Source organism: Pseudonaja textilis, chromosome 3 (genome assembly GCF_049901715.1).
Source record: "Pseudonaja textilis isolate UNSWEBS1 chromosome 3, rPseTex1.2, whole genome shotgun sequence".
Taxonomy (NCBI): Eukaryota; Metazoa; Chordata; class Lepidosauria; order Squamata; family Elapidae; genus Pseudonaja; species Pseudonaja textilis.
In genome coordinates, this window is record NC_141992.1 from 3,283,546 (window position 1) to 3,308,384 (window position 24,839).

The 24,839-nt window shown below is 49.7% G+C and overlaps 1 protein-coding gene across 2 annotated transcripts in view; it reads right to left on the bottom strand.

Moving 5' to 3' along the window:
- Positions 1-14,730: 14,730 nt before the first annotated feature.
- HM13 (histocompatibility minor 13) overlaps positions 14,731-24,839 on the bottom strand; it is a 37,930-nt gene continuing 27,821 nt past the window's right edge. Inside the window, exons 10-13 of one of the 2 annotated variants that reach the window (XM_087928793.1) lie at positions 24,570-24,672; positions 23,421-23,506; positions 18,860-19,081; positions 14,731-15,730 (exon numbers count right to left, since the gene is read on the bottom strand). In XM_087928793.1, the coding sequence (XP_087784919.1) occupies positions 18,931-19,081; positions 23,421-23,506; positions 24,570-24,672 (340 nt within the window). In that variant the 3' untranslated portion in view covers positions 14,731-15,730; positions 18,860-18,930. The remainder of the gene's footprint in view (positions 15,731-18,859; positions 19,082-23,420; positions 23,507-24,569; positions 24,673-24,839) is intronic. The other variant, XM_087928794.1, reaches the window with a different exon arrangement.

The window sequence follows — 24,839 nt, forward strand, 5'->3', positions numbered from 1 at the left end:
AGACTGTACAGTACTTTTGAGTCTTCCTTTTCTTTTAATTTTAGAGTAAGTTTGTCCATTATCAGCGCAATCGTAGACTTTTTGGATTACTGAGGTCTCCTTTCCAGCGCTGTGCGAGCGCTGTGCCTCGCTGCAGTAATTCTATGCAAAATTAAATATTTTATCTCTTTTGCGTAGTTCATAGTTATGACGGTTGCACACAATGATCCTCTTCTGCAACCTTTGGACCAGGAGGAAAGTTGACAAGGAAGCTGGATTCGCTTCACTCAGTATAATAGAGCTGGAAGGGGACCTTAGAGGTCTTCTAGTCCAGCCCCCTACTCAAACAGGAGACACCATACCATTTCAGACAAGGGGCCGTCTAGTCTCTTCTTAAAAACCTCCAGGGATGGAGAACCCAGAACTTCTGGTGGCAAGCAGTTCCACACTCCCCGAAGAGCTGCGGTGATTCACTGCACCACTGTGGCCAGGCGGGTGGGAAAACGAGGGAATAAACTCCACTTAACGGCTGTCTCGCTTAGCGACAGAAACTTTGGGCTCCGTTATGTTGGTTAAGTCAAGGACTAGCCGTACAGAATTGGAAGGGAAGTTGCAAGTCTTCTAGCCCTATTCGGCAAGCAGGGGCAGCTGGGACCCACAGCCATCCTGGCAGGGGATGATGGGAAATGTTATAGAACCCAGGCAGCCCCAGGCTGGTATGGACTGGGTGAGTATGCCAGAGGGCAAAGTGTTCAGGACAGCTGGCAGGAAAACTGGTCCATGAGTTTCTCTCTCTCTCTCTCTCTCACACACACATATTCTTTCCCTTTTCTCTTTCTTTTTTTCTTTCTTTCTCTTCCTTCCTTCCTCTGTCTTTCGTTTTTTTTCTTTCTTTCTCTCTCTCTTGTTCTGTCTTTTGTTCTTTCTCTCTTTTTCTTCCTTCCTTCCTTTTTCTCTCATTCTTTCTTTTTCTTATTCTTTCTCCCCCTTTCATTCTTTCTTTCATCCTCTTTCGCTTTTTTCTCTTTTGTTATTTCTCTTTTTTCTCCCTCCCTTCCTTCCTCTCTGTTCTTTTTCTTCTCTTTTTCTTTCTTTCTTTTTTCCCCTCTCATTCTTTCTTTTTCTTTCTATTTTCTTCCTTCCTCTCATTCTTTTTCTTTTCTCTTCCTCCTTCCTCCTTTCCTTCCCTTCTCTCTCTTTTTTTCCTTCCCCTTTCTTTCTCTTTCTCTCTCTCCTTTCCTTCCTTTTTGTTTCTTTCCCCTTCTTTCTTTCCTCCCTCCTTTCCTTTCCTTCTGTCTCTTTCTTTTTCTTTCTTTCTCTCTCTCTCTCTTCTTCCTTCCTTCCTTCCTTCCTTCCTTCCTTCCTTCCTTCTTTTCTTTCTTTCTTTCTTTCTTTCTTTCTTTCTTTCTTTCTTTCTTTCTTTCTTTCTTTCTTTCTCTTTCTTTCTCTCTCTCTCTCTTTCTTTCCTCACTCCCTCTCTTCTTTCTTTCTTTCTTTCTTTCTTTCTTTCTTTCTTTCTTTCTTTCTTTCTTTCTTTCTTTCTTTCTTTCTTCTTTCTCTCTCTCTCTCTTCTTTCTTTCGTTCTTTCTTTCCTCCCTTCCTCCCTCCCTCCCTTTCATTTCTTTCTCTCTTTCCTCCCCCATCCTCTTCTCCGACCCAGGGTCAGGCGCCCGTCCTTGCAACCGAGGCCACTGGTAGCCGGCGAAACCACATCTGGAGTCTAGACTTGGTGACTTGGAGGGCTGGACTTGCGTGGGGCTGCACTGCCCATCCCGGCTGAACTGTGTTTGCTTAGCTGGAGGTATTTAATGGCCACTCCAGCGGGCTCATCTCCTCACGGTGGGCCAAGGCGGCTGCAAGAAAGGGAGCCGCAAGCAAGCCGGGGCATAACATCTGCGGGAGACAGCAAAGGGTCACCCCCTCCGTGGCAGGGGTGTGAGGCGCCAGAGTTGAGGCTCCTTGCAGCCGGATGACGGCGAGGTTTCAGTGCTGTTTTGGGGGGATGAGCAAGTCGGCCAGCAAATACCAGTTGTTGACTCTGGCAGCTGGCAGTTAGTTTCCCCAGCTGGGACAGATCCCTGCCAAACAAGAAAGGCAGCTCCCCAAGCAGGGTAGCCGCAGGGCCATCCAGCCGAGGCTCGGCTAACCCCACTGGCAAACCAACAAAACTAAAAACGACAGAGCTCAGTTTGGAGGAGGAACAGCGACAGGCCCTGAATTATGGGGGCAGCCATAGACATCACCTGTGGGCCCCTCGCTCACCTGTCCCCTAGGGGAGGCTAAAATCTATGATGAACGGTTGCAGGAACTGGGCCTGGCTAGTCTAGGGAAGAGAAGGACCAGGGGAGACAGGAGAGCATCTTCCAATATTTGAGGGGCTGCCCCAGAGAGGAGGAGGAAGGGGGTCAAGTTATTCTCCAAAGCACCTTTGAAGGCCAGACAAGGAATAATAATGGATGGAAACTGATCCAGGAGAGAGATTCAACCTGGAAATAAGGAGGAGGAATTTTCTGACAGGGAGAACAATCCACCCGTGGAAAAGAAATTGCCTTTGGAAGTTGTGGAGGTTTCATCCCTGGAGGCTTTCAAGAAGAGACTTGGCCGCCCTCTTGTCAGAAATGATGTAGGTTCTCCTGCTTGGGCGAGGGGTTGGACTAGATGACCTACAAGGTCCCTTTCAACTCTGATTAACCTGTCATCTAATTCTCACCCTCCACCTTCCAAACCACAGAACTGGAGAGCTGAGCCCAGTTAGCACCGGGGGACCATTTACGACTTCTCCGCCAAATTTAGCTCAAGAATAACAGAAGAGTTGGAAGGGGCCTTGGAGATCTTCTAGTCCAACCCCCTGCTTAGGCAGGAAACCTCTCCAGACAGAGGGCTGTCAAGTCTCTTCTTAAAAACCTCCAGTGATGAAGCCCCCACAGCTTCTGGAATCAAGTTGTTCCACTGATGAATTGTTCTAACTGTCAGGAAATTTAGCCTTCGTTCTAAGTTGCTTCTCTCCTTGAGTAGTTTCCATCCGTTGCTGTGTCTCCTGCCTTCAGGTGCTTTGGAGAATAATTTGACCCCACCTCTTCTTTGTAGCAACCCTGAGATATTCGAAGACTGCTGTCATGTCTCCATTAGTCCTTCTTATCATTAGAATAATAGGCCTACCCAAGTCCAGCAACCGTCCTTTGTATGTTTCAGCCTCCAGTCCCCCTAATCCTCTTTGTTGCTCTTCTCTGCCCTCTTTCTAGAGCCTCAACATCTTTTTTACATCGTGGCGGAAAAACTGGATACAAATATTCCAGGTGTGGCCTCACCAAGGCCTTATATAGCAGTATCAACACTTCACGTGATCTTGGATTCTATCCTTCTGTTGATGCAGCCTAGAACTGTATTGGCTTTGGGGGCAGCTGCAGCACCTGTCTGGCTCATGTTTAGCAATAGCACTTAGACTTATATACCACTTCACAGTTTACAGCCCTCTCTAAGCAGTGTACAGAGTCAGCCTCTTGCCCCCAACAATCTGGGTCCTCATTTTACCGACTTGGGAAGGATGGCTGAATCAGCCTTTAGAAGGAAGGAAGGAAGGAAGGAAGGAAGGAAGGGAGGGAGGGAGGGAGGGAGGGAAGAAAGAGAGAGAAGGAGGGAAGGAGGAAGGAAGGAAGGAAGGAAGGAAGGAAGGAAGGAGTCCTCTCTAAGCGGTGTACAGAGTCAGCCTCTTGCCCCCAACAATCTGGGTCCTCATTTTACCGACTTGGGAAGGATGGCTGAATCAGCCTTTAGAAGGAAGGAAGGAAGGAAGGAGGGAGGGGGAGGGAGGGAAGAAAGAGAGGAGGAGGGAAGGAGGAAGGAAGGAAGGAAGGAAGGAAAGAGAGGAGGAGGAGGAAGGAGGAAGGAAGGAAGGAAGGAAGGAAGGAAGGAAGGAAGGAAGGAAGGAAGGAAGGAAGGAAGGAAGGAAGGAAGGAAGGAAGGAAGGAGTCCTCTCTAAGCAGTTTACAGAGTCAGCCTCTTGCCCCCAACAATCTGGGTCCTCATTTTACCGACTTGGGAAGGATGGCTGAATCAGCCTTTAGAAGGAAGGAAGGAAGGAAGGAAGGGAGGGAGGGAGGGAGGGAGGGAGGGAAGAAAGAGAGGAGGAGGGAAGGAGGAAGGAAGGAAGGAAGGAAGGAAGGAAGGAAGGAAGGAAGGAAGGAAGGAAGGAAGGAAGGAAGGAAGGAAGGAAGGAAGGAAGGGAGTCCTCTCTAAGCAGTGTACAGAGTCAGCCTCTTGCCCCCAACAATCTGGGTCCTCATTTTACCGACTTGGGAAGGATGGCTGAATCAGCCTTTAGAAGGAAGGAAGGAAGGAAGGAAGGGAGGGAGGGAGGGAGGGAGGGAGGGAGGGAGGGAGGAAGAAAGAGAGGAGGAGGGAAGGAGGAAGGAAGGAAGGAAGGAAGGAAGGAAGGAAAGAGAGGAGGAGGGAAGGGAGGAAGGAAGGAAGGAAGGAAGGAAGGAAGGAAGGAAGGAAGGAAGGAAGGAAGGAAGGAAGGAAGGAAGGAAGGAAGGAAGGAAGGAGTCCTCTCTAAGCGGTGTACAGAGTCAGCCTCTTGCCCCCAACAATCTGGGTCCTCATTTTACCGACTTGGGAAGGATGGCTGAATCAGCCTTTAGAAGGAAGGAAGGAAGGAAGGAAGGAAGGAAGGAAGGAAGGGAGGGAGGGAGGGAGGGAGGGAAGAAAGAGAGGAGGAGGGAAGGAGGAAGGAAGGAAGGAAGGAAGGAAGGAAAGAGAGGAGGAGGAAGGAGGAAGGAAGGAAGGAAGGAAGGAAGGAAGGAAGGAAGGAAGGAAGGAAGGAAGGAAGGAAGAAGGAGTCCTCTCTAAGCGGTGTACAGAGTCAGCCTCTTGCCCCAACAATCTGGGTCCTCCTTTACTGACCTTGGAAGGATGGCTGAATCAGCCTTTAGAAGGAAGGAAGGAAGGAAGGAAGGGAGGGAGGGAGGGAGGGAGGGAGGAAGGAAGGAAGGAAGGGAAGAAAGAGAGGAGGAGGAAGGAGGAAGGAAGGAAGGAAGGAAGGAAGGAAGGAAGGAAGGAAGGAAGGAAGGAAGGAAGGAAGGAAGGAAGGAAGGGAGTCCTCTCTAAGCGGTGTACAGAGTCAGCCTCTTGCCCCCAACAATCTGGGTCCTCCTTTTACCGACTTGGGAAGGATGGCTGAATCAGCCTTTAGAAGGAAGGAAGGAAGGAAGGAAGGGAGGGAGGGAGGGAGGGAGGGAGGGAGGGAGGGAGGGAAGAAAGAGAGGAGGAGGGAAGGAGGAAGGAAGGAAGGAAGGGAAGGAAGGAAGGAAGGAAGGAAGGAAGGAAGGAAAGAGAGGAGGAGGGAAGGAGGAAGGAAGGAAGGAAGGAAGGAAGGAAGGAAGGAAGGAAGGAAGGAAGGAAGGAAGGAAGGAAGGAAGGAAGGAAGGGAGTCCTCTCTAAGTGTGTACAGAGTCAGCCTCTTGCCCCCAACAATCTGGGTCCTCATTTTACCGACTTGGGAAGGATGGCTGAATCAGCCTTTAGAAGGAAGGAAGGAAGGAAGGAAGGAAGGAAGGAAGGGAGGGAGGGAGGGAGGGAGGGAAGAAAGAGAGGAGGAGGGAAGGAGGAAGGAAGGAAGGAAGGAAGGAAGGAAAGAGAGGAGGAGGGAAGGAGGAAGGAAGGAAGGAAGGAAGGAAGGAAGGAAGGAAGGAAGGAAGGAAGGAAGGAAGGAAGGAAGGAAGGAAGGAGTCCTCTCTAAGCGGTGTACAGAGTCAGCCTCTTGCCCCAACAATCTGGGTCCTCCTTTACTGACCTTGGAAGGATGGCTGAATCAGCCTTTAGAAGGAAGGAAGGAAGGAAGGAAGGGAGGGAGGGAGGGAGGGAGGGAGGGAGGAAGGAAGGAAGGGAAGAAAGAGAGAGGAGGAGGGAAGGAGGAAGGAAGGAAGGAAGGAAGGAAGGAAGGAAGGAAGGAAGGAAGGAAGGAAGGAAGGGAGTCCTCTCTAAGCGGTGTACAGAGTCAGCCTCTTGCCCCCAACAATCTGGGTCCTCCTTTTACTGACCTTGGAAGGATGGCTGAATCAGCCTTTAGAAGGAAGGAAGGAAGGAAGGAAGGAAGGAAGGAAGGAAGGAAGGGAGGAAGGAAAGAGGAGGAGGAAGGAAGGAAGGAAGGAAGGAAGGAAGGAAGGAAGGAAGGAAGGAAGGAAGGAAGAAGTCCTCTCTAAGCAGTTTACAGAGTCAGCCTCTTGCCCCCAACAATCTGGGTCCTCCTTTACTGACCTTGGAAGGATGGCTGAATCAGCCTTTAGAAGGAAGGAAGGAAGGAAGGAAGGAAGGAAGGAAGGAAGGAAGGAAGGAAGGAAGGAAGGAAGGGAGGAAGGAAAGAGGAGGAGGGAAGGAAGGAAGGAAGGAAGGAAGGAAGGAAGGAAGGAAGGAAGGAAGGAAGGAAGGAAGGAAGGAAGAAGTCCTCTCTAAGAGGTTTGCAGAGTCAGCCTCTTGCCCCCCAACAATCTGGGTCCTCCTTTTACCGACCTGGGAAGGACGGAAGGCTGAGTCAACCTTGATCCTGGTGGGATTTGAACTGCCAAATGGTAGGCAGCTGGCTGCAGAAGTAGTTTGCAATACTGCACTCTAACCACTGCGCCACAGAGGCTCTTTAAATTTAAATAATAAATAAATTTAAATGGTTGTCCACTAGGACTCCAAGATCCCTCTCACGGTTACTACTATTGAGCGAGGTACCATCTATACTGTCCCTGTGCATTTTGGTTTTTCTTGCCTAAATGTAGAACTTGATTTTTTTCTCACCCTCGAATTTCATTGCGTTGGATAGCGCTCAATGTTCAAGGTCCGTCAAGATCCTTTGGTATCTTCGGCCCATCATCCGGAGCCTTGGCTATTCCTGCCAGCTTGGTGCCGCCTGCAAATTTGATGAGTTCCCCATCTATCCCTTTGTCCAAGTCATTGATGAAGACGTTGAAGAGTCCTGGGCCTAAAAACAGAGCCCTGGGAGTGCCCCAGGGCATCCTTCCCTCCGTGTAGAGGCAGTTCCATTGAGGAACTACACGTTGAGTGCGGTTGGTCAGCCAGATACGAATCCATTCCGGTGGGGATGCTGTCTAACCCAGGGGTCGCCAACTTTTTGGACCTCAGGGACCACCAAACTCATCATTTTAAATCCCTTGGACCAGAGACCCTGGGAAAATCCCCCAAAAAGTCTGCAGGAAAATCCCCCACCCCATTTTCCTACCAATTGATTGTTCTTTATTTGGGATCACACGATACTGTCTCCAGTTTCATTCTCAGGGAGAGGGAGAGACTTTTGGCTTCATGCAAGGAAAGCAGCAGAAGCCGCAGAAGTCTTTCTCTCCCCCAAACTCTGCCAGAAAGGAGTCTTTGCCGGCGCAGCCTCTTGGAGCAGGAGGCCTTGCAGGGTCCCAAAGATTCATTTCTGGCGGAGTTTGGGGGCGAGAAAGAAAGACTTTGGCTGCTTTCCTTGCGTGCAGCCAAAAGGAGAAGAAGAAAGAAGCGGAAAGAAGCAGCCCGGTGGCCAGGCCAGGCATGTGGGGCGTGTGGGGCAAGTTCCCCCCCTCCGCCCTTTCCCCCCTCCCCTCACTACCTCGTGTTGTTCGCAAAGCAAGCGACGCAAGCCTTGTGTTCCCACTCAGCCTGGATTAATTGCTTTGGGGGGCGACCATTTCTCTGTGGACCACCAAAATTTTCTCACAGACTACCAGTGATCCCTGGCCCATTGGTTGGCGACCACTGGTCTAACCCACATTTTTCTATTTTATCAAGTAGCAGGTTTGTCAAATGCCTTACTGAAGTCCAAAGTGAATTGGGCTTCTCCCATTGACTTTGCTTGCAATAGGGGATCACGTGACCCCCCAGGACGCTGCAATCGTCATAAATATGAGACAGTCGCCAGGCGTCTGAATTTCGATCGCGTGAGTGCGGCAACAGCGGTAAGTGTGAAACAGTCCCGAACTGGCTTTTTTTCAGTGCCCGTTTTATTTTCAAACGGTCCCTACACAATCTGTTGTCCTGAGTGAGTCACAGTGGTCCCAAAAGTGTTTTTTCACCCCGCCCCCCAAGAGGCCACTGGACTTTCTGGATCTTTCTTTGAAGACGTTTCGCTTCTCCTCCGAGAAGCTTCTTCAGATCTGACTGGAGCGGGGTGGGCTGTGGTTAAGCCGGGGACTCCCTGGTCAGGTTGGCAACCTGGTTTCCACCTGGAAGGTCCCCGGGGGTGGCCTTCAAAACTTTTAGCCAGGGGTTCCTTCTGCCCCGTTGTTGGGTGAGTGTGGCCATGGTGGGCGTCGCCTAGTCGGCCTCCTGGGCCACAGCGAAGGCGCCGTTTCTGGCCTTCTCAAACTTCCAGGCGGCCTGTTTTTCGCCCCCCCAAAGCCTCTGCCCGGGCCCTGGGCTTCACTGCATCCAAATGGGCCACCTGGCGACATCTGGGAGGAGAGGGGCAGGGAGGGTGGGGGCCATCCAGGAGTGGGATTTGGGAGGGGTTCTCCAAACTCTTCCGAACCCCTATGAACCCCCAGGAGCATTGGATGGTATTCTACTGGTTCGGCCCGGTTCCACTGAGCCGGTAGCGCCGATGAGCAGCGGAGACCGAACCGCTTCTCTCCGTCACTCTGCTGTTGGGCCCACTCCCAGAATTCTCCAGCCAGAGTGCTTTAAGACGAATGGACCTCAACATCAGAACTGCCTAGCCAACATCCTTTACAACGGCTGGACTTCAACTCCCAGAATTCCCAAGCCAGTGCTGGCTCCCATGCTCACTTTTATCCCCTGCTTTTATTTATTTCTTTTGTCAAGCGATTATAAGATGATGGTGTAAGTAAAAACATAGTTATGAGTACAAGGATACATAGAAGAAAAATAAAAAGAAACAATAGGACAGGGACGATAGGCACGTCGGTGAGCTTAAACACGCCCCCTGCAGACCTCTTAGGAAAGGGGTGAGGTCAATAGGAGACAGTCTACGGTTAAAGTTTTTGGGGTTTGGAGAAGAAACTGCAGGAAAAAACAATCACTACCCACCTGCCTTCAATTGAGGACCTGTATACTGCAAGAGTCAAAAAGAGGGCTGTGAAAATTCCTACAGACCCCTCACATCCCGGACATAAACTGTTTCAACTCCTTCCCTCAAAACGACGCTATAGAGCCCTGCACACCAGAACAACTAGACACAAGGACAGTTTTTTCCCGAAAGCCATCACTCTGCTAAACAATTAATTCCCTCAACACTGTTCAACTATTTACAAAGTCTGCACTATTATTACTGTTAATCTTCTCATCACTCCTTATCACCCATCCCCTCCCACTTGTGACTATATGACTGTAACTGTTGCTTGTATCCTTACGATTTATATTGACTGTTTCCTAGTGTGATTTGATTGTTGATTGTACCCTATGACTACCATTAAGTGTTGTACGTTATGATTCTTGATTCTTAACGAATATCTTTTCTTTTATGTATACTGAGAGTATTTACACCAAGACAAATTCCTTGTGTGTCCAATCACACTTGGCCAATTAAGTATTCTACATTCTCACCGAGTCAGGTAGAGTATTCCAGACATTGACCACTCAGTTGCTGAAGTCGTATTTCCTGCAATCGAGTTTGGTGCGGTTAACCTTGAGTTTGTATCTATTGTTTGCTCTTGTGTTGTTGTGGTTGAAGCTGAAGGATTCATTGACAGGTAGGACATTGCAATGGATGATTTTATATACTATACTTAGATGGGACTGGAGGCGGCGTAGTTCTAGGTTTTCTAGGTCTAGAATTTCGAATTTGGTGGCATAAGGTATTCTGCAACGCGTAGAGGAGCGGAGAACTCTTCTTGTGAAATATTTCTGGACTTTCTCCACTGTGCTAATATCAGATACGTAATGTGGGTTTTGAAGCGCAGCTGCTTTGCGCAGCATAGCAGAAGCGACAGGCAGAGTGCAGGCTTGAACGAGGCGAGTTGGAAAGCCTCTGCGGCCACGCAAAGTGCGTGCCCGCGCACAAAGCGCACTCACCAAGCCACACCCGCCGAACCGGTGGTAGAAATCTTTGAATCCCACTACTGCCAAGCAGCCCAACCCTGAAATGGATCCAGGATCCTGCTGGGATCAGTCCAGGACTTGTCCTCCGCGGAGCTGCCCACGAATGTCCAGCCTCGCCAGACGCAAAGCCGTCCCTCCCCAGCTGGGATGGTCCCTTGGAAACAGCCCAGCAACAGAGGGTTGCAGTAATGTGGTTGGGGGCTCCGGACCCTTCCCCAGGGAAAGGGGGTTCAAGGAGGTGGGTGGGGGAGAGAAATCTCCAGAAAGGACCCACCTGCGTCTGAACAGAAGGGCCAGTGTGAAAAGAAAGGCTGGCCGGAGAGAAGGGAGGCAAGACCCCCGCTGGGTCGCCCCTCCAGATGTGAAAACAGCTGGATTTGACTGGATTGTGATTAGCCCAGTTTCTATTTCTACCTCTTCTATGTTTATCCTCAGTTCCGGAGTCATCCAAATCGTATCTATTCTAGACCAAGATTGGTGCACATTAAAATATAAACTGTATATTGATTTTTTCTTTCTCCCTGGATTCGTTTCTCTCCGTGTGTCTTGTATCGATAATTCTTCTATCCATTTTAACGAAGGTTCTGGGTGATGTCTTTGTTTCTTTCTTTTTTATTATTTACTTTACTGCTTTTGTAGTCGTTTTGCATCAACTATGGCACTGAAAATCTCGTATAAGGCAAACGTTTTTCAGAATTCAGCTTCAAGAATCCTCTTGTGGAGTTTGGAAACTTCCAAATCAGTTGGAAAGGACAAAAGAAAAGAGTAAGATGGACTTTAAATCAATTGATAAAAGACCCCCCAAAATTGGGGGGTATCTTTTCTTTTTATGTACCCTGAGAGCATTTGCACCAAGACAAATTCCTTGTGTCCAATCACACTTGGCCAATAAAGAATTCTATTCTATTCTTTCTTATTCTATTCTATTCCATATTTTCTATTTCTATTCTAATTCTATTCTATTCCATATTTTCTATTCTATTCTATTTTCTATTCTATTCCATATTCTATTCTATATTCCATTCCGTATTTCTATTTCTATTCTAATTCTATTCCAATCCATTCCATATTTTCTATTCTATTCTATATTCCATTCCATATTTCTATTTCTATTCTAATTCTATTCTATTCCAACCCATTCCATATTTTCTATTCTATTCTATATTCCATATTTCTATTTCTATTCTAATTCTATTCTATTCCAATCCATTCCATATTTTCTATTCTATTCTATATTCCATTCCATATTTCTATTTCTATTCTAATTCTATTCTATTCCAATCCATTCCATATTCTATATTCTATTCTATATTCCATTCCATTTTTCTATTTCTATTCTAATTCTATTCTATTCCAATCCATTCCGTATTTTCTATTCTATTCTGTACTGTTCATGCAACAATTGGGAGCTGGGTTGACAAAAACCAGGGGCAACTCATTTTCACCTGTAAATTCCACACCGAATACAGCTGGATTCACTGAAGGCAGGAGGCTACTAAGAAGAGAGGAAATCAGCCTATGGTTGTAGCAAACACGTAGAAACAAGGCCTTTTAACTGACCGGGGTCAGCGTGTTGTATGGATGTATATAAGCTTCTGGGTGTTCCAGAACTCTTTTGAGAGGCTGGGCTGTCAAATGCAAATGGCATTTAAAGTTAAAAATCTTTCTTGGCTGCCATATGGTCTTGATCTAAAGCCAGGATTGGTTTCAGCCTCCCAGCTGGTTAGACTGCTGATAGTTTTGACTAGTGCTAGCCAGGGATGATCAAGAAGCAAGAAAAATATATGTTATTATTTATTTAATCAAATCTCACCTTTTTGCTCGGAGGACCCTAAAGCAATCTCACAAGATTCCATATTTTCTATTTCTATTCTATTCCATATTTTCTATTCTATTCTATTCTATTCTATTCTATTCTATTCTATTCTATTCTATTCTATTCTATTCTATTCTATATTCCATTCCATATTTCTATTTCTATTCTATTCCAATCCATTCCATATTTTCTATTCTATTCTATATTCTATTCTATATTCCATTCCATATTTCTATTTCTATTCTAATTCTATTCTAGAAGCAATCTCACAAGACTTTTTTTTTGAAAATGCAAACCACTAAAAATCTGTAATTTTTTTAACTAGCTGAGACAGAAAAGGTTTGAAAGAGGAGGTGGGCTGGAGGGTTGAGTCGTTATGAAAGGGGGAGGTCAGCATAGCTGGGCCACAGAGAACGTCCCCCCTTATGAGCTGGATGGTGGGGGATCATTTAGGAGAATTTCTCCTAAAACCTAACAACTCCAAATTGGTCGCTATCGAGAGAGAAAAGGGCCCCCAATAGCTAAGTCTAAAGCTGTTAAAATTACAATAGAATCCTAAGACTGGAAGGGGCCTTGGAGGTCTTCTAGTCCAACCCCTGAGAAGGAACACTGCTTAAATTGTAGCCCATACACACAGAAAATCTGGCCCTTTCGGTCTTTCAGCATCGATCCCTCCATGCTTCTGACTGCCCCACAGAATCCTTGCAGTGGTGGTTTTTAACCTGGCCATAAAATAGGTGGACTTCATCTTCAAAAATTCCCCAGCCGGCAGGCTTTAAGATGGGTGGACTTCAACTCCCAGAATTCTCCAGCCAGAGTGCTTTAAGATGGATGGACTTCAACATCAGAACTGCCTAGCCAACATCCTTTACAACGGCTGGACTTCAACTCCCAGAATTCCCTAGCCAGTGCTGCTGGCTGGAGAATTCTGGGAGTTGAAGTCCACCCATCTTAAAGTGACAGAACCATGAATAGGGCCTCTGTTTATTAGTCCAGAGTCATACGCTGCCCTCTGCTGTCCAGATTGAGAAATGATCTGGAGATCAAGATAGGGATTAAAGAGCTCCTTTTAGGAAAAACACCTGGACAAAAGGTATCCAAGGCCTTTGAGCAGGTGACACACCTGTTTGGCTTCTCCAGCAGGTGCCCACTAGCAACTTACCTGCCACCGCCACCAAGCCACGGCCTTAAAGCCGAGCTTTAGTTCGACTGCTAAAACTGCAGAGCTGAAAAACTCCACCCACTATCAACAGTCAATGGCAGGTAGTCCTCAACATACAACTGTTCCATTTAGCGACCGCTTGAACTTGCACCAGCACTGAGAAAAGCGACATGGCCGTACTTCCTATGAGCGTCGCAGCATCCTCGTGGCCACGTGATCCAAATTCCGACGCTTGGCAACTCATTCGTATTTGTGGCTTTTGCAGTGTCCTGGGGTTTTGTGATCCCCTTTTGTGACTGATAAGTCAAATCCACGGGGTCGCCGGATTCACTTAACAAACGTGGGAGGAACTTAACCATCTGTATCAGAGTAACAGAGTTGGAAGGACCTTGGAGGTCTTCTATCTTCTGACCAAGGCTTCCCGAGACAGTAACCATCACATGCTGTTCCCAAAAACCTTTCTTTATATTTCAACGGCTGTGAATTATATGCATTCACAGCCCGTAAGGAGTCCCACAGAGTTTGTGAATAGTCCAACGGAAGTTCTGCCAAGGTCCTTTGGGATAAGGCTGATAAGCACCCACCTTTATCTCCCCGGAAATGCTGCCAACGACTAAATTGCCCATTAGCTGTACGAGGCCAAAGGCAGCACAAAGTCCACAGAGCTTCAGAATTTAAACCGACCAGAATGAACAAAGTTGCTTCCTGCAAAGGCTCACGTCCCTTGGCTCCTCCTTGATGTCTTATAGGAGGAGACAATCACCTCCAAGCCTTACACCCGAGTCACCCCCTTTTGTCTTAACTGCTCTTGCCTTCTGGCAGCTCTGCGCAAGCGCACACTGGGAACAGGCTCCCGCTGTTCCTCCGCCTCGCTGCTGTCCGATTCTGGAGGCTCCGCACATAACTCTCCGGAGGCTCGGCACATAACTCTCAGGTGGCCTTGGCCCCATCTCTGTGTCGGACGCAGTTCCCTCATCTGAGCCCTCCCCAGACTCCAGGACTGGCCCCCGTTCCTTCCCACTGACCGACTCAGCGGCCAGCTCCGCAGGCCGCTGGTGGACCACAATATTCTAGTTCCAACCTCTCGCTCAGGCAGGAAACCTTATCCCATGTCAGACAGGTGGCTGCCCGGCCTCTTCTCGAAAACCTCCAGTGATGGAGCGCCCACAACTTCTGGTGGCAAGCAGTTCCACTGGTTAACGGTTCTCACTGTTAGGAAATTTCTCCTTCATTCCAGGTTGCTTCTCTCCTAGATCAGTTTACATCTGTCGCTTCTCGTCCCGCCTTCAGGGGCTTTGGAGAATAGCTTGACCCCTTCCTCTTCTTGGGGCAGCCCCTCAAATATTGGAAGATTGCTATCATATCCCCAACCCCCAGTCCTTTTTCTCATCAAACTAAGACATACCCAATTCCAGCAACCAGTTTTGGTTTTTTTTTTTTTTAATTTATTTCCATTGGTCCTACTTTGGCTTTCACGGTTGTTCCGTTTCTATTGGCAGGCAGTCAGATTTGGTAGCTTTTATTATTTTTCCAGTTTATTTGCTGACCGTCTCCTGTAACTGGTGTCCCTTTTACCGCCTGTGAAGGCCACGAGACCCCCCGACTCCAAATCCAGCCACCCCCCCTCCTCACCTCCCAGGAGAGATAATGTCAGGATCGAGGGCGACAATGAATTACGTGTCTCAGAGTCGGATTCTGGCTGTTCCCTGCATTTAAATCACGAGTCTCGAGCCAAACTTCAAAAGGATTTATTGGGAGTTAACATGTCCGGCCCTGCCTGGGTGTAGCCGACTCTGAGGCACCTCATTCACTGTCACCCTTGACCCTGGTTTTCCCCTCACCCCCTGAGCGTATCGTAATTCCTATTCTCCAACGGGACACCTCCATAGCCCAGAGTCATCGATCAGGCTCTCCAGTTAGAATTTAGCACGGCAAAAACTTCAGTCGCCTGGATACTATCTTTGAAAACATTTATGGAATGCACTTTCAGTTTCCAAGCTGCCGCACAGCTCCCCCCACTTTCTCCCTTTCTGTTGGCAACCCTTAAGAAGACCGGAGAAATATTTTACGAGTTGACAAGATAATTCATTAACAATGATTATCCGGGTTTGGTCTTCTTCCGGCTTTCATTTTTTTTTTCCCTTTTTTAATATGAGAAGAAGCAAATCCACAATACAAAATTTAAAAATCAGCCCCCAGGACCCCTTCCCTCTCCCTCCCCGACCCCCCTAAGGCAACGAAGGAGGGAAGGTGGACCGGCGTCAAAACCTTTTTTGGGGGGTGGGTGGGGGGGAGGGAGGGAGAACCATTAACTCCACACGTGCACACACACACACACCCTCCCCACTAACCTGCCTGTTTCTTCCCCTGGGAGGGGATTCCAGGTCCAAAGGAAGGCAGATCTGAGATCTAAACCACGGATCGGCCCCCCCACCCCACCCCTGAGCTGCCCCAAGTCCGACACAGACAGACAGACAGACGCACAGAGACCTAAGTGCACCCCACGTACGGCTGTGAAGCCATCCAGTTGGCTTGGAAAATAAAAATGAAAGACCATTTGCGATAGGGGGAGGGGGGGTCGGAGGGAATGGGGGAGGGTGGGGAGGGGAGGAGAAAGCCCAGCCTGGCCAGTCGCTCGCCGCCGTTAGTTCTCTTTCTTCTCGGGGTCTGTTTCTGTCATTTCTTCTTTCGGGTCTTCCTTTGCTTCTTTCGGGGCCGTGTTTTCCTCGTAGCTGGGGAGCAAGAGGCAAAGAAGGTGTGAGGTCAACTCGTGGGCAGACAGGGGTCAGTTATGGCGCCCTTCCCCACCGTAATCTCAATATAGGTCATTTTCAACTCCCAGAATTCCCCAGGCCGCATGCTTTTGAGGAGATTGGACTTCAACTCCCAGAATTCCCCAGCCGGCAGGATTTAAGATGGGTGGACTTCAACTCCCAGAATTCCCTCACCCAGTATCCTTTACGTTGGGTGGACTTCAACTCCCAGAATTCCCCAGCCAGCAGGTTTTAAGATGGGTGGCAGTCAATTCCCAGAATTCACTGGGCAGCATGGACTTCAACTTCTAAAAGCGTGTTGGCAGGGGAATTCTGGGAGTTGGAGTCCACCTATCTTAAAGCAGTCTGGCTAGGGAATTCTGGGAGTGGAAGTCCACCTATCTTAAAGCAGGCTGGCAGGGGAATTCTGGGAGTTGGAGTCCACCTACCTTAAAGCAGGCTGGCGGGGGAATTCTGGGAGTTGGAGTCCACCTATCTTAAAGCAGTCTGGCTGGGGAATTCTGGGAGTTGGAGTCCACCTATCTTAAAGCAGGCTGGCGGGGGAATTCTGGGAGTTGGAGTCCACCATCTTAAAGCAGGCTGGCGGGGGAATTCTGGGAGTTGGAGTCCACCCATCTTAAAGCAGGCTGGCGGGGGAATTCTGGGAGTTGGAGTTCACCCATCTTAAAACAGGCTGGCGGGGGAATTCTGGGAGCGGAAGTCCTCCCCTCTTATCCTCCTCAGCATGCTTCCTGGGGGATTCTGGGAGTGGAAGTCCACCCATCTTAAAGCATGCTGGCTGGGGGATTCTGGGAGCGGAAGTCCACCCATCTTAAAATGGTTGAGAAACACTGATCCAGAGCAAGGCCTGGTATTCGTCTCCCACCTGGGGCACCAAACCCTGAAGGAACTGGGGAAAACCAGCCCACTCAAGGCTTCCCCAGAGGCAGAATTCAATTCAGTTTTCCGACTGCGGGAGCGGCCACCGCTTAAGCCTCCTTCCCGCTTCCACAGTTCAACTCCCAACAAGGTTGCAGAGCTTGGAGGGGAACCGAGTGAGTCTATGGCTGTTTTTTTTTTCTTCTGTAAATTTTAAGTTTTCACAAAAAAAATACAAATAAAACATCTTTTTTGAAAGTAGCGTAATCCCGGGGTTCTTCGTACAGACACAAATTCAATTTCACGCTCATTTTAATGTTCTATTCCATATCTTATTACTGTTTTACATTTTCTGCATCGCTTCTCCCCTCTTTTAATTGTCTCAATTTTATTTTAATCATCTCGTCTCAATTCAAATCATTATATTTATACTTTTATATTTCCCCATATCCTGTTCTTTCCATAAAGCATTCTGATCTACGCAATCTGTTTTATGGGAGGATACAGGTGGGCTTAGTGGCAGGTCGAGGTGCACACGGACTAACATGTAGTGGGGACCGAACGCAGCCCTACATATCTGTTGCTGAATGAGACGTTAAACGAGTTTTGCCCCATTCTACGACGTTTCTTGCCACAGTTAAGTGAACCGCTGCAGTTGTTAAGTGGGTCACATGGTTGTTAAGCGAATCTGGCTTCCCATTGGACTTGGGATTATACAGAGGGTCACTAAAGGGGAATCATATGACCCCGTGACAATGCGACTGTCATAAAACAGTCATTGGCTGAGCATCTGGATTTTGATCACGGGACCACAGGGATGCTGCAATGATCGCGTGAAAAAAAAACCACCTGGTTGTTAAGTCGCTTTTTTCCAGTGCCATTGTAACTTTGAACGGTCACTAAGTGAACTACTGTAAGTCACGTGGCCCCAGGGGCCAGGAAATGACATAGGCCAGAGCTGGCTTGCTGTCAGGATTCCAGCAATCGCCCTAATGAAATCACGATCCTCGAGCCAAACTTCAAAAAGCTTCCAAGGATTCATTCGAGGCGACATCCTGGCCCCGCCCTGCATGAAGCCGACTCTGGCCTACGTCACTTCCAGGCCCCTGGGACCCTGTTTCCCCTTCCCCCAGGTGTCTTATTAACCAGCTTCTCCCACTGAGCACCTTCACGGGCTGGATGTCATCAATCACGTTCTCCAATTAAATATATTCCTGGGCAAAAACTCTCGTAGTTCAGTTACAACCTTTTAAAGATGAAGAGTTGGAATATATTTCCGCTTCCAAACTGCTGCACTGCTCTTCCAAATTTCCTTCCTCCCCCCTTGTTTTTTTTTTTTTAATGGCAACTACTAAAACAGGAATAGGAATGTTTTATGAATTGACTTTGAGGTTCATTGAGTCAACGTTCCGGTGGCTTCCCATGATAGATGACCCTCAACTTCTGAATCTGGTGCCCAAACAGTCTTTTTGGTGACGTGTCGTTAGCCCCTTGATTAGAGAAGTGTTTTCTTACTGGACTATTTGTCTGGGATGGGATTAATCCCAGACAAATAGTCCAGTAGAAAACACTTTTATTCAGTTTTACACTGTTTACCTGAATATTAAGTGCAAGAACAGGTGCCAGGATTCCAGCAATCGCCCTAATGAAATCGTGATCCTCGAGCCAAACTTCAAAAAGCTTCCAAGGATTCATTAGAGGTGGACCTACTGGCCTTGCCCTACATGAAGCCAACTCCGGGCTACCTCATTTCCAGTCCCCTGGGACCTTGTTTCCCTCCTCCTTCCCCCCCTGGGCATCTCATAAACCAGATTGTCCCATTGAGCGCCTTCACGGGCTGGGTGTCATCAATCACATTCTCCAACTAAATATATTCACGGGCAAAAGCTCCGGTAGTTCAGTTACAGTCTTTTCAAGATGAAGAGTTGGAATGGACTTTCGCTTCCAAACTGCTGCACGGCTCTTCCAGATTTTTTTTTTAATGACAACTACTAAAACGGGCATAGGAACGTTTTATGAGTTGACACCGCGATTCGCTTAACGACGGTGCCGTCGAACAGGACACCACTCTCTCGCTCCAAGCCGCGCTGAATCGCGGTCGTCAAAGGAGGACTTCCACGGAATGCCCTGTCCGTGAGAATTAAGAATAACCTCCGTGCCCGACCCCCCGACCCCACCGCCCGAGACCCTTCCCGCTCCGTGGGGTCCTCGGGCTTTCCCCCCCCCTACCTGGCCAGAGTCTCCCAGGCGGGCAGGGCCTTTGCCTTGGGGAGAGAGGAGGAGGGGAAAAGGGGCGGGGGCTACATGACGCTTGCGGTCTGCTGGCGGCGCCTGTGGGAACACGCCGGGCTCTGCTGCATGGAATCGGCCAAGCTTGACGGAGAGCCGGAGACGTTGGGGAAATGGGTGAGCCGAGGGGTGTGGGGCAAGATTTCGGCAGAAGATTCATAGCTGCAGGAGAGAGAGAGAGAGAGAGAGGGAGGGAGGGAGGGAGAAAGGGGGCCAGGTAGGAAGGGAGGTGGGGGGTTTAGGGAGGCAAGAGACACAGTGGGGAGGGGGCAAAGGAGAAAGAGAAGCTTAGGAAGAGTCGGCCAGGCGAAGACGAGACGGCAAAGCTGCCCACATTCCCTTTGGGGCTCCATTACCCACGGAGAAAGAGGGTTTTTTTGGGGGGGTGTCAAAACTGGGGTGGGGTGATTAGATGACAGAGAGTTGGAAGGGACCCTTGGAGGTCTTCTAGTCCAACCCCTGCCTCCAGCAGGAGACCCTTACAGAATGACGAAGAGTTGGGAGGGACCCTTGGAGGTCTTCTAGTCCAACCCCTGCCTCCAGCAGGAGACCCTTACAGAATGACGAAGAGTTGGAAGGGACCCTTGGAGGTCTTCTAGTCCAACCCCCTGCCTCCAGCAGGAGACCCTTACAGAATGACGAAGAGTTGGAAGGGCCCCTTGGAGGTCTTCTAGTCCAACCCCCTGCCTCCAGGAGGAGACCCTTACGGAATGACAAAGAGTTGGAAGGGACCCTTGGAGGTCTTCTAGTCCAACCGCTCTGCCTCCAGCAGGAGACCCTTACAGAATGAGAAAGAGTTGGAAGGGACCCTTGGAGGTCTTCTAGTCCAACCCCCCTGTTTGACCTTTTACTAGAAGTGTCCAATCTTGGTCACTTTTAAGACTCGTGGACTTAAATTCCCAGAATTCCCCAGTCAGCAATGAGGGTTGGGAGTCCATAGGACTTAAAAGGCGCCAAGGTTGGACATGAATGTCTCTTGGAGGTCATCTAGTCCAACCCCGTTTGAGCAGGAGACCCTACACCCGTGATGGTGAACCTATAGCACAGGTGGCACAGCTATTTGTGTGGGCACGCGCCTCCCAGCTGATTTTTGGCCCGTTTGAGGCCGTTTTCACCCTCCTCGAGGCTCAAGGGAAGCCTCTGCGGCCTCAGGAGGCCGAAAAACGGGCCTTCCGGAAATACCAGAAGTGGCGAAACGGGCCTGTTTTTCGACCTCCTGAGGCTACAGAGGCTTCCTCGAGCCTCCAGGAGGGCAAAACAGCCTCAAAACAGGCTGAAAATCAGCCGGGAGGTGCACGCATGTGCAGTGCGGGTAAGGGCACGGGGCGGGGGTGTTGCGCACACATGCACGGGGTGGGGGGCACATTGCATTGTGGGTGCTGGCACGCACGCGCGTTTGGCACACCACCACGAAAAGGTCCGCCATCGCTGCCCTACGCCATTCTGAACGAATGACGATCCAATCTCTTCTTTAAAAAACTCCAGTGATGGAGCAGCCACAACTTCTGCGCCCGAGTCAGAAGACCAACTTCAATCTTCCACCAAGAAGACAAACTGAGATATCCTGATACGGCTTGTCAGGCTAACCCAGGGTCACCACGATCCCCAACTTAACCCCCTCCCTCCTTGCTGATCCCCACCCCCAAAGTTTCTCTCGTGGGAAGAGAATCACAGAGCAAGCTTGAGGAAGGTGGGACAAGCTATCTCCTGCCTTGTCCCACCTGGGCGGAAAAGCTAAGCGGGGTTGGAAGGGTTATTAGGCCTGGAATGGAAGGCCACCAAGGTGGGTTAAGATAAAGCCCAGCATAAACAGAAGTTGATGGCACAGTAAATCTAGAACGTTGCATGAGAACAAGGGTAATAGATAATCCAAGAGTTGGAAGGGACTTTGTAGGTCATCTAGTCCAACCCGCTGCCCAAGCAGGAGACCCTACACCATTTCTGACTGATGGCAGTCCAGTGTCTTCTTGGAAGCCTCCAGGGATGAAGCTCCTACAACTTCTGGAGGGAATCCATTACATTTGGTTAATTGTTCACACTGTCTGTAAATTTCTCCTTATTTCCAGGTTGAATCTCTCCTAGTTCAGTTGCCATCTATTGTTCCTTGTCTGGCCTTTTAGAAAATAGCTTGACCCCCACTTTCTCCTCCTCTCTGGGGCAGCCCCTCAAATATTGGAAGATGCTCTCCTGTCTCCCCTGGTCCTTCTCTTCACTAGACTAGGTGGACATCTCCATCTGGTTTCTAGGTGTTCCGGATTGAAGGAGGTCCTTCAATCGGGCCAGTTCTATTAGTTCAACTTTGGAGACTTTTAAGATAGGTGGACTTCAACTCCCAGAATTCCCCAGGAGGAACAAGACCAGCTGGAGCAGAAGGTGGAAAAATTTCAGGGTAAAGCTTGAAGCTGCACCTGTGGGACTAGTCACTTACTACACCACTCAGCAAAAGCCAAGACAAGCATTCAAAGAACAACGTTCAAAAAATGTCCTGAACAGCTTTTCTGGCGGACGCGTCTCAACAGAGGCCATAACTCTTAGAAATGGGTCATGAGATGCCTGCAAGCCAACAGCCAAGCTCAGCGAGCATGAAGGACTCCATAATCTTCCTCCTCCTCCATTCCCCCAGATCCCACTCCCTTCTGGCACTGATGATGTTCCCTAGTTGGGTCATGAAACGTCTGCAAGAAAACCACCAAGCTCAGAGAACACCAAGGACCCCATAGCACTTCTCTCCCTTCCCCCTCCTCCTCCTCCTCCTCCCCCTTTCCTTTCCTGTCTTCCTCTTCCTCCTTTCCGCAAACCTCCCTCCTTTCTAGCACTGATGATGTTCCCTAGTTGGGTCATGAGACGTCTGCAAGAAAACCACCAAGCTCAGAGAACACTAAGGACCCTATAGTCTCCTCCTCCTCCTCCTCCGTACAAACCCTCTCTTCTAGCCCTGATGATGTTACTTAGTTGGGTTATGAGATGACTACAAAAAACCCCACCAAGCTAAGAGAATACCAGGGACCCCAGAGTCCTCCTCTCTTCCTCCTCCTCGGTCAAAATTCAGACACCTGGCAACTGGTTCATATTTATGACGGCTGCAGTCTCCCGGGGTCATGTGATTTGGGGCTCAAAATGGTGGTGGCAAGGCGAGGAATTACCTGCACCTGGGGTTTGAGCCTGTGGGGGAGACTCTAACTCCCAAACGAGGCTCCTCTCTAGGGAAGCCAGCCCACCACGTCTGTAAACTCCTGGGGAGGGGGAAATTATCATCTCAGCACCCCCAAACATTGCGTTCGCTTAACGACTGCCTAAAAAATTATTAAAACCAGGTTGGTCTCGTGGGCGAGCCTTCCTACTTTACGTCCATTGCAATAGATGACCGTTAACGGGCAGGGTCCGAATGCCGCCGCTAAAAAGGTTGCAAAATCGGGCCTATCGTGGGGCCGCCTTGACTTGGGACTGAAATGCCAGGGTCTGTGATGGTCGTACACCAGGGGTGGGATTCACATTTTTTTTAGTGACGGTTCTGTGGGCGTGGCCATGTGTCTGGGTGGGCGTGGCTTTTTTTTTTTTTTTTTTTACAGCCCCACCTGTTTTGGGGGCCTTCTGGGCCTCAGAAGAGCCTCTGGGGGGAAGGGGGGGGGTGGTTTTGCTCCCCCTAAGGCTCCTCTGCTGCTCAGGAAGGCAAAAATGGGGGGGAGGGCTGAGCCCCTCCCTCCATTTTTGCCTTCCTGGGCCTCAGCAAGGAAAACCCGCCACAGCTGGTTGTACGAACAGCTGATCCGTCAGGAGGGGAAAAAGAAAAGAAATGGCTTAGGCCAGTGGTGGTTAAACCTTTGGGGGCTCCTGTGCCCAAAATTGTGCGCATGCTTGCACACTCGCGCTTGCGTGCCAACCTCCAGAAGGCAATGCACGCCCCCTACGCATGTGCACACAATCCCCACCCACTCCCACCGCCCCCTTGACCTGCACTGTGCACTCACAGCTGATTTTCGGCCAGTTTGAGGCCTTTTTCGGCCTCCCAGAGGCTTGGGGAAGGCTTCTGCAGGCTGAATAATAGGCCTGTTTCGTCACTTCCAGAATTTTGGGGGGGAAAACAGGAAGTGACAAAACGGCCCTAGTTTTCGGCCTGCAAAGCCTGCAGAAGCCGTCCTCAAATCTCCGGAAGAGCGAAAATGGCTTCAAACCGGCTGAAAATCACCTGTGAGGTGCAGCGCAAGCTTGCCGGCAGCTCGCGTGGCAGCACAAATGGCTCTACGTGCCACCTGCGGCACACGTGCCATAGGTTCGCCATCACGGCCTCGGGCGGACGTTAGGTGGCTGCAGTGAGCGAGCATCGGGCGAGAGGGCCACCGGGCTGGCGGGGCGTGGCCCGCCAGAACTTACTACCGGTTCAGTGATCCATGCCAAAGTCTCACTACCGGTTCACCCGATCCAGGGTGATCCAGCTGAACACCATCACTGGTCGTAACTCGAGGACGACCTCTACGCCCCCCCCACACACGCAAGGACTCACCTGAAGAGGTCGGTCACTTCTCCTTTGGCCAGGGCCACCAGAAGAGGGAAGCCAATGCAAGCGGGAACCAGGTACAAGAGAGCTGGCTGAGGAAGGAAGGACCAAGAGAGACCGTCAGGAGGAGAGGGGCAGGACCCCTCACTCACAGCAGCAGAGGTTACTCGTGACCTGCTCGGGGGTCCCCGATGGGAAGCCTTCCCCAACCTGGGGCCGTCGTAATCGCGAGGCGGCAGCAGGGTCACAGCCCAGGGTGCCTTGAGAACCCCCAAATTCTGTGCCCAGGTGTTCTCCTCAACCGCAGCCATTTGAAGATGGGTGGACCAACTATGGCCCCGTTATGACCTGGGGACTTCAACTCCCAGAATGCCTCAGCCAGCCATGCTGTTGGCCTGTCCCTTTAACCGGGGTGAGGAACTATGGCCCCTTTATGACCTGGGGACTTCAACTCCCAGAATTCCTGGGACAACCATTCTGGTTCAGGAATTCTGGGAGTTGAAGTCCACAAGTCATAAAGAGGCCATAGACAGCATGGCTGCCTCAGGAATTCTGGGAGTTGAAGTCCACAAGTCATAAAGAGGCCATAGCCAGCATGGCTGCCTCAGGAATTCTGGGAGTTGAAGTCCACAAGTCATAAAGAAGCCATAGCCAGCATGGCTGCCTCAGGAATTCTGGGAGTTGAAGTCCACAAGTCATAAAGAGGCCATAGCCAGCATGGCTGCCTCAGAATTCTGGGAGTTGAAGTCCACAAGTCAAGAAGCCATAGCCAGCATGGCTCCAGGAACTCTGGGAGTTGAAGTCCACAAGTGGTAGTCCCAGAATTCCCCAGCCAACCATTCTGGCTGTGGCCCCTTTATGACTTGCGGACTTCAACTCCCAGAATTCCCCAGCCAGCCATGCCAACTATGGCCCCTTTATGACTTATGGACTCCAACTCCCAGAATTCCCAAGCCAAACATGCTGCCATGCTGCCTCAGGAATTCTGGGAGTTGAGTCCACGGGTTATAAAGGGATCATAATTCCCCACCCCTGTCTTAAAAGGGACACATCTTAAAGGGCCAGATTTCCCAAGGTTGATTTTGTTCCTGCAAACCTGTTCAGGTCCTACAGCCTGGTCTGGGGGGGGGGGGGGAGGCAGTCCAGGAAACTCACCTGAGCATGTTTGAAGACGTGCATGATGAAGATGGTCACGCTGAGCCCAAAAATGTAGGCCACAAAACTGGTGTAGAAGTATGTGTGGGTTTTCTTCTTCAGGCTGCCATGACAAGCAAAGGGGTGAGGCGGGTTAAGACAGTCCAGAACCCAAGTACAAACCCACGGGGTGAGGGAGTTAGGAAAAGAGACCCAAAGGGCAAGAGGTCATCTAGTCCAGCCCCCTGTCCAAGCAGGAGATCCTATACCCGTGATGGCAAACCTATGGCA